The following is a 10,913-nucleotide window of genomic DNA, read 5'->3' on the forward strand; positions in this document are numbered from 1 at the left end:
TATCAAAGATGAGGAGAAGTCCAAGCTCCAATATGCCGCCCTCACATCGCACGGGGGAAGGAAGACGTGGAGGAGGTTGGGGAGGGTGAGAAGCCACAATCGCGGGGAAAGATCAACTCCAATAAGGAGGACCAGCGGGATGCGGCGTCGATCGCCTTGATCGCAATCGTGGAGGGCATGATGACCAAGAAGGATTTAAGGGAAGAGAAGTGCCGGCAAAACAAGGAATAACACATAAAACGCCTTCATGAAGATTCAAAGGAGGAGGCTTGAGATGGAGACGAAGAAGCAAGCCAAGATGCTAGAGATCGAGGCCGTCAATGCCAAGACCAAGGCGAAAGAAGTGGTTCTCACTAGCATGACGACGGGGGTGGAGATCATGAAGGTGAATCTCAACACCGTGTCGTCAAGGAAGAGGTCATGGTTCGAGAATATGCAGGTCGACATGCTCAAGTTCACCCGCGAGTGATATCTATGGCGGTGAGTGCCATCCTTTTTATATGCCGGCAACTATGCTGGCATGACCACACACGCGATGGCGTGGTCGAACTCCCGTCTCTTTTTTGTGTTGACATGTGTGCCGGCCACTGACAAGTGCGTCAACATAAACCGTGTGGTGTTTTCTAAAGCTGCCATTGTATGCCGGCCGCTAGTATGGTGTCAGCATGAACTTTGGGCGACGACATGGTCGTTGGCTTGATCTATGATCGCGGGTTTTTTCAAATATGTGCGCCGTCATAAAATGGGTCGCGCGCGTTGAACACATTGCCGAACCAAAATTTAAACTGGACGGACGCCGAATGGACGGCTGACCCAAACAAATAAAAAACGGACAAAAACGCCGTCGGTTTGGATCGGCGTGTTGGGTCGGCATGTTGAAGTTGCTCTGTGCCCATCTGAACCTGTTTATAATTTTTATTTTACTCCGAAGGGTTATCATAGGCTTGTTTATTTTTCTGAGAAATACTCGTACTCCGTAGGCTTGGTTGATTTTCATTTTCGCCGCCGCGTCCCACCACCAGCACCGCCACCGCCACCGCCACCAGAGCAACGCGGGGAGGGCTGCTGCTGCGATGGCGACGGCTGCTGCGGCGGCGGCGACGGAGACGGGGGACGAGGATCTGGAGACGCTGCTCCGAAACTTCCACCGCTTCTCCCAGGTCAGTAGCAGGCTAGCAGCGCACCCCGGCATCCCATCCTACCACCCTCCCGCTCCCGCTGGTTCGCGCCTCGCTCGCACCCCATCCGTCTCGGACTTTAGGGTGTGGATCGACGCCACGTTCAGGTGCCGAAGAACTCTAGCCGTCGTAGCAATCTCCGAACCTTCCGGGACGACGCCCGTACACGCTCAGGTGTTAGATGAAATGCCTAGACGGGGAGCGCCGGAATATCATAATCTCCGATTGGCGATGGCGTTGGCGGAATCGAGAGCATTTCGCGTCCAGGGAGTAGTTCGCCGTATTTGTCTATGTTGGTAGCATTTTCCGTTCCAGTTGAGTTCCATATTTGGCCGATACTGGTTATGCTGAACAGCTGAAGAACGTCTCGTCCTAGTGACAAATGACAATGGAGAGATGTTGCTGTGCGGGGAAGTTTCCACAGTAGTTCAACTCCAGTGCTTGATCTGTTGAACCACTGCAAATTTTCCTCAATTGAGATGCTATTCCAATTCCCAAGTGCTAAGTAATAAACCAAAGTATACGTAGGATGGTTTGTGGGGATGGAGAGAGTGATACTTGTAATTTCTGCTGCTTCCAGAATTAAGTGTTGCCACCGACATTTAATCCATCAGCTTTCATTGCCAAAGGAAGATGATTTATATCCAAGTATTTATTTCCTGTGCTGTGTTGATCTTCTGTTATTTACTGGTTCGTTGTTCTGAACAGGGGTATAAAGACGCACTAATGGAGGCCCAGACTTTAAGAGTGAACTGCAGTTCTGAATCCAAGAAGCGTGAAGCTCTTGAGTCGCATATAGCAGATCTAAAGAGAGGTTTAACTGAAATTCCAGCATTCTTCCGCAGTCCAGCTTCATTTATTTATTTCGGTTTCCTGTTAATGCAAATCGTGTAATAGGTGATAATTTCCATTGCTTGCTGAGGTTGGAAGAAGCATTGAGTTAGAATTTTTGTGTTGCACAGATAATGAGCGTTTAAGAAGGTTGTACACTGAAACTTTATTCAAGTTCACCAACCAGGTAGGTTGCTACTTACTGTAACACTGTGTGCACTTACGAGGCCACACAAAGGCTGGTGAATTTTTAAATTAGTATGATGACATAACTAAAATAGTTTTCATCATCCGACGTTAACTACTGGCTACAGATGAAATCAGTTAACTTGATGATCTTAGCTTGAGTTCGTATGCTGTCCTTTACAGTTGTGAGACTGAGTTCATGGGAGGACTATAGTTCTTGGGTTTTGACATCTCAGCCTCCAATGTAGTGTTTTTTTCGTGGAAACAGTTTGAACAAGTGCTCTGTAGCTGTTGATTGTAGTTCCTGTCCATTCTATATTAACTTCTGAATGGTACAATTTGGTCTGATTGTTTTTCTGTTTGCGGCTTGAAAGCTGACAATATATGAAGTTTAATGATAGGGCAAGGTGCTAGGTTTTAATATGCAGCATAATCATGCGATCATGCCCATCAAACTATGGACTACTTCTGATATGCTTGATGTTATTCAGATGAAATATCACACAGAAGCTCAAAGTCTGAAGGAAGAATTAGGAAAAGCAAATAGCAGATTGGTATCCATGGAAGAGGTAGTTAACTGCTTCCCAAGCATCTAGTTAGTCGATAAAATCAATCTAACACGAGTTTATCTACACACAGGAGCATAAGAGGGAGATCGAACAACTTAAGCATGACAATGAAATGAATTGCAATGCCCTGGAGAACAAACTCAGGTAAAGAAGAAGGTCTTTCATGTGAGGTGACATATTACTGTAGGGAGAACTGGAGATTCAGACCAAATTATCCTGTTGATTGTTTTGTGAAAACTGAAGCGCTAACTTCCGCTACAACCAGCTGCGCTTTTGTTCAGCAAGCTGCCGATGAAGCTTCGATAAAACAACTCAAGTTGGACCTGGGAGCTCATAAAGCTCACATTGACATGTTAGGTAGCAAGTTGGAGCAGGTGACTGCTGAAGCACATATGAAGTGTAATGCTCTAAACTTGTGTTCCATGCTGATCCCTTGGATCATCGCCTCTTATCTCTGATGATGTAAACACCCCCTTTGCTCGTGTTACAGATAAAAACGATATCCAGGATTTGCACGATGTGATCATGGTGGAACAGGAGGAGAAAGACGACACGCGAAGGAAGCTTAAAACTGCAGAAAATGAGCGTAAGTTTAATCTGGACCGGTGGGACCAAATAAACAAGTGTTTTTTTTTTTGCGAACCGTGCAGATTTCAAACACTTTTGGGTTGTTCGTTCACGCTTATTTGTGCCAGTTGCCCACTTGTTGACGGTGATTTCATCTTCCTCTTTTGATCCAGTGAGGATTCTGAAGATGAAGCAGGCAGATCAGCAAAGGGACACAGTCTCGATCCAGCACGTGGAGTCGCTGAAGCAGAAGGTCATGAAGCTCCGCAAGGAGAACGAGTCCCTCAAGCGGAGGCTGGCGAGCTCGGAGCTCGATTGCTCATGAGGGCCGGCACCACCCCTGCCGTCAGGTTTCGACTCATTGTAGCTTCCTTCCCCAATCCCCATGTACATTCACACACACCATATCTCGCCATCGGTGATTTTCTCGTGTCAAGACGAGAAACGGTACACCATGATATGGTCATACAATCAGGGGTTGCACAGTAAGACTACTGATTACTGGATGAAATGTATGTTCTGGAATGAGTGAGCTAGGGGCTATGGCACGTTGAGTTTCACACTTTGATGTTCTTCTTTTCCCGGGAGCATGCAGAGGGGAGCTCTGCATCTATGTAACATTCATGGCGTTCATGTCCAGGCTTCTTACCAAGCCCTGCATATTTTGAGAACTGGTGGAGACTGGAGAGTGTTGTGTTCAGAAGAAGTTGGTAAATGGCAGTGATAAATACAGTACATGCAGTACATGAAAGTGAGTTTGTATGCTGGAGTACGATGCGATCCCTCCATTGACTCCAGCCGATCTCATCTCCCCCTGCCTCTTGATGCGCTCCGTGGATCAGCGTTATGGCATCCGATATCGCACATCATTTTCTGGCAGCGTTTGGTGGCTTGCACTGCATTCACTGGTGTCTACTTCAGCATGTTTTTTTTTTTTTTTTTGCCATGTGCTCTGGAAACATCGAACACCATGCCATGCCCAATGCAATTTCTGCCACCGGGCACGGCCCAGGCCCGTCAGCCCGACGCGGCCCTCACGAAATCCGCCCCAGAGGCTACTACACTACAGCCTGGCACCCCTCCGCGGCGCGCGGCGTGGTGTGCTGTGTGCTGTGTGCCTGCGTGCCGTTTCCGCAGCTTTTTTCCCTCCCTCTCTCTCTCTCGCCCACTTCTTCTTCTTCCCCACGCCTCCTCCTCCTCCTCCTCTCCGCCCGCTAAACCTCGCCCGCCGCGCCGTCCGTACGTCCGGGCCACAGCCCGAACCCTCGGGAGCGCCTCCCCGTGCTCCCGCGCCAATGTGGGACGTCCCGCGCTCCTCTCCCGGCGACCAGCCCGCCCGCGCGCGCTCGTGGGCCGACGAAGTCGACGACGACGACGACGGCCTCCCTCTCCCGCCGCCCCCGCCGATCGGCTCCTCCCGCCCCGTGCGCCTCCTCGACTCCCGCTCGCAGGACGCCGCGCAGGACCAGGCGCTCCCTCCCCCTCCCCCGCTCGGCTCCTCCCGCCCCGAGCGCGTCGCCGACTCCCGCTCGCAGGACCAGGCGCTCCCTCCCCCTCCCCCGCTCGGCTCCTCCCGCCCCGAGCGCGTCGCCGGCTACCTCCTGGAGTCCGACTCGCCGCGTAGCGATGGGAGGAGCTCCAGCCCCGGACGCGGCCAGGGCGCGCGGCGCCGTGAACGCGGGAAGCCGTCGCCGGAGCGCGTGCATGTGCCGCTCCCGCCCCCTCCTCCCGTCGGCTCCTCCCGCCCACAGCGCGTTGCCTACCGCCTGGAGAGCGACTCGTCGCGCTCCTCCAGGAGCTCCAGTCCCGCAGAAATCATGGGGCCGCCGCTGCGGAGGTCGCCTTCGCGATCAAACGACGGGGAGAAGCGGCGCCGCTCCCCGCCGAGGAGGTCGCCTTCTCCCGACCGGCCCAAGCGGCCTCGAAGGGACGATGGGGCTGGCCGACGCAGCCCACCGCGCCGCGGGAGGTGAGGCTTCGGTACTTGGGCCCTTCCGCGCCATGCACTTCTAAACTAATATGTGTGTTTCTGCTCGTGTCTGGCCGGCGCTTGGTGTAGGTACGAGCGCGGCGGAGACGGCGGCAGGCTCGCCGGGCATCGCGCTCCAGGAGGTGAGCCAACCCTGATGAGCTTTCACGTTTTGGTCACATGCATTTCCAACCTGATTCGCTATGTCTCTGTCTGTGACAAGTTCGCGTGATCGGCGAAACAGAGTTTTGAGGGTTCTTGGCCTGTGGGGTGTTTTGAGGTGTTTTGAGGTAGTGAAACGATAGCTTGGCCTGGTCGAGACTAAGCTGCGAGACCCTGCTGATCCACCTTCACCTCGAAACATGTGGGCTTGATTTGAGATCAAGGGAAAACTTGTTTGCCATCTGTCATTCTTTTGCCCAAAGACTTGTAACTATCATGTGTGATTTTGTTGTCAGTTGAGCTGATCCTGGAGCAGTTACGAACGGCCTTCGATCCCAACCACGTGACCTGAAAGGGTTGTGGGGTTTAAGCTTTACTCGTGTTTGACATGAAAGGGTTGTGGGCTATGTGATGGTGTTGTACAGTTTGTTAGCTCTGCCCTCAGTCTCGTGCAATATGCACACTGTGGTGTTGTACAGTTTGTACATTATGCACAGTACTCCCTCTGTCAACTAATATAAAAGCGTTTAGATCACTACTCTAGTGATCTAAACACTCTTATGTTAGTTGATAGATCTAAACGCTCTTATATTAGTTGACAGAGGGAGTATCTATTTTATAACTGAAGCTATTCCTCAAAAGGGAATTTATAACTAAAGCTTGACTTGTGGGCTTCCTAGGTTGAACAACTGCTCCCAAGTCCCATCAATCAAGTGTATGCTAGTTAGTTCATAAGCGTTTGACAAATTGGAGTTAACATCACTATTTTTTTTTAGTGCCCTTTAGAAAAAGTAAAATGGGAGACCTGTGGTGTCATGATATGTTTTGTTACTTCTGGGTTTACCTCTAGTCTCGAACATCTACAATTCTTAGTATCAAGCATGTGAATTAATCTGTTCTACTACCAGCCTGCTTATGCAGAAGGAAACAACAGCTAGTGTTAACAGAGAAGCTTCATGCGTTTTCACATCATGTATTACTTGCTGACTTGCTGTTATTTCAGATGGGCCTAACTCGGGCTATGGTGCTTCCAGTAAGGTTCAAGATATAACCCAAAGCCAAAGGTATAGAAATTGCTGCCTTATAACGTATAGGTTTGATCTGCTTAGTATGTTATAATGTTAGTTCCTAAATTCTCAGCCATGTGTGTATTGTTTATCTTTCTCTTTCTCTCGGGTTACTTCTGTTTCCATTTTGAATCCCTGATAGATGAGACTTGCGCTGCATGTAATTGTATATGATTCTGAATATTTTCAGAAAAGGATTAATGACGTACAAACAGTTTATCCTAGCTCTTGAAGATGATATTTCACCAGCTGAAGCTGAGAGCAGGTAATCAACAGAATCGAACAGAAGTTCAATTTGAGTTATTGGTACTACACCCACTTTCAGTTCAGAACAACCTAATTGATTGATTAAACCTTCCATGGTTAACAAGGTACCAAGAATACAAGACAGCATACATTACTACACAGAAACGTGCCTATTTTGATCTCCATAAGGATGATACTAGGTATGTTCGAATGTTTTCATCTAGAGGCGTTAGCTTTACACTCTCAAGGAACTAATGTTTTTCTTCATTGAATTTCATTTGACTGTGGTTGCAGGTTGAAAGAGAAGTACCACCCAACAAGCTTATTATCTGTTATTGAAAGGTGAAACATTTGCTACCCTCTCTTTCTGAAAATAGTTTTCTTACTGACACAAATTCTGGTACTCTGACCTGTGTTGAGTAGCACTCAAAAATGATTGTAACACTTCGTGACTAGATGAAACAGTTATGTGTTATTTTTATGTATGCTTCCTACTTATTTTTAGTTGAGCTTTTTCTTGTTGGTAGTTGAGTTTTTATGATCATTGGCATGCCTTATTTTGTTAACACAGGAGGAATGAGTTTTGCAAGGCTGCAGCGAAGAGTTTAATTCTTGATTTGCGAAGTGGAACTTTGGACCTGTGAGATGCATCTCTAATCCTATCTAATTTTGTGATATGTATATTGTAATCCCTCTGTAAAGAAATATAAGATCGTTTAGATCACTACTTTAGTGATCTATAAATGATTTTATATATCTTTACAGAGGGAGTACTATTTTGCTAGTTTGCTGATATTCCTATTGTCTTGGTCCAGTGGTCCTGGAATGACTGCTGATGGATCAAGAAAATCAGGGAATGACAACAATGGAAGCTCTGGGAATGGTGAAGATTATGGTGACAAGAGAAGAAAGAATGGAAGAGGTCCCCCAAAAGAATCTGGTCGACTTTCAACTGCTCCGAAAGCTCATCCGGTCAGTTCAAAGTATCGACGAATTCAAACTGACATAGATCAAACTCTAGCTTTAGTGCGAAAGCTTGACTCGGAGAAGGGTATTGTTGGAAACATTCTGTCAAGTGGTGGTGATCATGGCAAGCCAGACGATGACAGATCACTTACTGAATCCGCAGGGCCTATAGTTATTGTCCGGGGCTTAACTACTGTCAAGGGCCTTGATGGTGTTGAGCTCCTTGACACTCTCCTTACCTACTTATGGCGTGTCCATGGTGTTGATTACTATGGCATGGCTGAGAGGAGAGATGCAAATGGTTTTCGTCATGTGAGAGCTGACAACAAAATTGCCGATGCGTTTAACATCAGTGCTGCTGATTGGGAGAAAAAACTGGATTCCTTCTGGCACGAAAGACTGGTGAATGGTGAGGATCCTCTAGTTGTATTGACTGCCAAGGACAAAACTGATGCAGCAACTGTTGAAGCTCTGGCACCTTATGTCAAGAAAATTCTGGATCAGAATTATGGCTATAAGTATAGGTGTGGAGCCATGGGGTGTGCAAAAGTTTTCCATGCTCCTGAGTTTGTTCACAAGCATCTAAAGCTCAAGCACCCTGACTTGGTCTCTGTGTTAACTTTGAGAGTCCAAGATGATATCTATTTCCAAAATTACATGAAGTATGTATAATATAACCAGATAAATCTAAAATTAAACTATTTTCAAACATGTTAAAAGGTGACGTTTCTCGTATTATTTATTTTTTATGCAGTGATCCAAATGCCCCGGGTGGAAGACCAGTTATGCAGCAACCTGAACAAGTAATAATCTTCACACCATTTAGTTATTTACTAGTTGCTTGGTCCATTTAGCTATCTATTTGGACTTGCTTGGAATACAACAAATTGGGAGAGCTGTTATCCGTAGATAAAAAATACAGAAGCTACTTATTCCTCCATACTGTTTTGTTCATAAAATGACAAAAGAACAATGTAAAAGAGTAGATTGCCTCCCATACCCGGTTACCTGAAGTTTACTAGTAAGCAGTTTTTACCAGAAATGTTAACAATTACTCCCTCCGTCCTAAAATAAGTGTCTTAAGCTTAGTACAATTTTGTACTAGAGCTAGTACAAAGTTGAGACAGTTATTTAGGGACGGAGGGAGTAGTAATTTATAACTTTCTGCAAACTTTTGATTTCTTTGCATTTTTGTGATAGTATTCAGGTTTGGTCAGAACTCCGGTAATCTTTTCGCTTGTGTTTTGCATGGCCATTTTTGCCTTTGTTGAAATTACATACAAAGCACTGAAGTAGCAGTGATGTTTATTGAAATGATAAAGCTGCACTGTTACAATTTTTCTTGATACCCCAAATCCTATATGAAGGACAACGGAGGAATGAGAAGAATACCTGATAAGATGTTAGGCGCTTTTGATGAGCAGGGTTCACAAGCCCCATTTGTCCCTGACGCCCTTCCACCACTACTAGTCCCTGTGCCTGGTGCTGGGTAGGTTGTGTTATGCAGATAAACTATTAATTCACTTATGATGTGCAGGCAGAGCGCTAACATTGGCTGCCCTTGTTTTAGCCTATTGGGACCATTTGTTCCTATACCACCAGGTATGGCCGTTCAAATGATGCGAGAGCAAAGACCTCCAAGACCAAATGGTGCTCAGCTTAGGAAGAAACCTCTGATGCCGGAACCAATGATGCCCATGTATCCGCATTTTCCGCTTGATCCTCGTCCTTTGCGAAAGTGAGTGATACTCCTCTAGTTTTCTGTACTTTCTCAAGGATTGGATAAGTAAGATTCCAAAATCTTTATTGTGGTGCTTTGTATTACATGTAACGGCTCTTTTGTTGCTGTGCAGAATTATCCTCAACCCTTGTATTTTTGCATACTTAACCACCGATCGTTCTTCATTTATCAGAATTTGTAGTCTGTACTAGTTTGACATCATGCATTTTTCCTGAGGCCTAGGAATCGTCATCACTCTGTTGTATTTCACACTCTTGTGGAAGCAATGTTTCTGTAAAAAACTAATTTAATATATTCCCATGCTGCACTTCTCCGTTCCATGAGTATCGCATAACCTGTTTGTGATCTTGCTTGCAGGTACCATGATCTTGATGCTCCGGAGGAGGAAGTCGCTGTCATTGACTATAGAAGCGTGTAGGGCGTCTCCAGAAACCCACCCTAATCCGCTGATGACCCACACAGCGAATGTGCTCCAGTAAATTACTCGATGTTGCTGTGGCAATTGCAACGACAGACAGGGAATGGAGTTTTGTGAAGTCCTGACGGACGTATGATGCCTCTTCATTTTCTGCAACACCACCGCTCCTCGAAATAGCAAGTATTTTAATGAGATTTCTCGCGGTGCTTGTTGGAATGCGCTGAATCAGAAGCTGGCAAATCAGTATGATCCATCAGATTGCTCGTATTCACAGTTGGATTATGGAGAACTTCTATGTTTGTTTGTAGGCAGGTGTCTGTGGTTTGTGCTGCCTCTTTGTTGATGTGGTCATTTGCACCTCCGACGAAAAGGTGATACCTACTACTAGGGATGAAAATGGAGTGGAAACTTTCCACTTTTTCGAAGGAAAAATGAAAACGGAGAGGAAATATGAAAGCGGAAATGGAAATTTGCAAAACGAAAAAAAATTGGAATTTTTAATGCGAAAACGAAAACAAAAGCGGAAGAGTGTTTTTCGGTGGAACATATGTGGAAGTGGAACTTTTCGTTTCTGTGAATATGGAATTTCCCATTTTTATTATAGGACTACGGTTGCTTTGTAGCTCAACCATCAAATAACACCCAATGACACAATGAGCATAATGGATCATTTAATACCTAACTTACACTACCATATATGTACTCAGCTAGATCCTATACACAATTGTCATGTACTAATACAATAATAAGATATGTTGCTAACATAATCAAATTATTTTGTAGACATGTTAGCAATTCATTAATTCTTGTTATTGTTTGTATTACTCTATGATTCAAGGGGTTTTAAAGTTCTGGTCAACGTCCATTTCCATTTTTGTATCCGCTTTGTATTTGCTCCATGTATGTTTTCGATAGTATCTGTTTCCGTATTCATTTCTGGGGTTTTTGTATTCGTTTCCACTTCTGCAAAACAATATGAAAACAAATATGTTAACACTTAGTTCCGTCCGTTT

The 10,913-nt window shown here is 45.9% G+C and overlaps 2 protein-coding genes across 2 annotated transcripts; both read left to right on the top strand.

The window, feature by feature from the left end:
- Positions 1-951: 951 nt before the first annotated feature.
- Positions 952-3,859, top strand: LOC123401889 (protein At-4/1). The gene is made up of 8 exons (XM_045095748.1): positions 952-1,160; positions 1,887-1,992; positions 2,141-2,196; positions 2,687-2,764; positions 2,835-2,908; positions 3,030-3,163; positions 3,255-3,350; positions 3,505-3,859. Exons 1-8 carry the CDS (start codon positions 1,074-1,076, stop codon positions 3,654-3,656), a joined length of 783 nt encoding a protein of 260 aa, XP_044951683.1. The 5' UTR covers positions 952-1,073; the 3' UTR covers positions 3,657-3,859.
- A 1,162-nt stretch (positions 3,860-5,021) lies between these two features.
- LOC123402889 (serrate RNA effector molecule-like) lies at positions 5,022-10,173 on the top strand. The gene is made up of 11 exons (XM_045096856.1): positions 5,022-5,443; positions 6,466-6,526; positions 6,720-6,794; positions 6,901-6,975; positions 7,070-7,117; positions 7,347-7,415; positions 7,591-8,403; positions 8,496-8,544; positions 9,109-9,230; positions 9,312-9,479; positions 9,840-10,173. The coding sequence occupies exons 3-11, from the start codon at positions 6,730-6,732 to the stop codon at positions 9,898-9,900; spliced, it is 1,470 nt and encodes a 489-aa protein (XP_044952791.1). The 5' UTR covers positions 5,022-5,443; positions 6,466-6,526; positions 6,720-6,729; the 3' UTR covers positions 9,901-10,173.
- Positions 10,174-10,913: the final 740 nt, after the last annotated feature.

This window comes from Hordeum vulgare, chromosome 6H, assembly GCF_904849725.1.
Source record: "Hordeum vulgare subsp. vulgare chromosome 6H, MorexV3_pseudomolecules_assembly, whole genome shotgun sequence".
Lineage (NCBI taxonomy): Eukaryota > Viridiplantae > Streptophyta > Magnoliopsida > Poales > Poaceae > Hordeum > Hordeum vulgare.

Coding starts and splice junctions, on each gene's coding strand:
- LOC123401889 (XM_045095748.1), top strand. CDS start 1,074: ATGGCGACGGCTGCTGCGGCGGCGGCGACGGAGACGGGGGACGAGGAT. Junction 2,765..2,834: donor GATTGGTATCCATGGAAGAG/GTAGTTAACTGC, acceptor ATCTACACACAG/GAGCATAAGAGGGAGATCGA. Junction 3,164..3,254: donor TGCTGAAGCACATATGAAGT/GTAATGCTCTAA, acceptor CTCGTGTTACAG/ATAAAAACGATATCCAGGAT.
- LOC123402889 (XM_045096856.1), top strand. CDS start 6,730: ATGACGTACAAACAGTTTATCCTAGCTCTTGAAGATGATATTTCACCA. Junction 7,416..7,590: donor CGAAGTGGAACTTTGGACCT/GTGAGATGCATC, acceptor GTCTTGGTCCAG/TGGTCCTGGAATGACTGCTG. Junction 9,231..9,311: donor GTCCCTGTGCCTGGTGCTGG/GTAGGTTGTGTT, acceptor CCCTTGTTTTAG/CCTATTGGGACCATTTGTTC.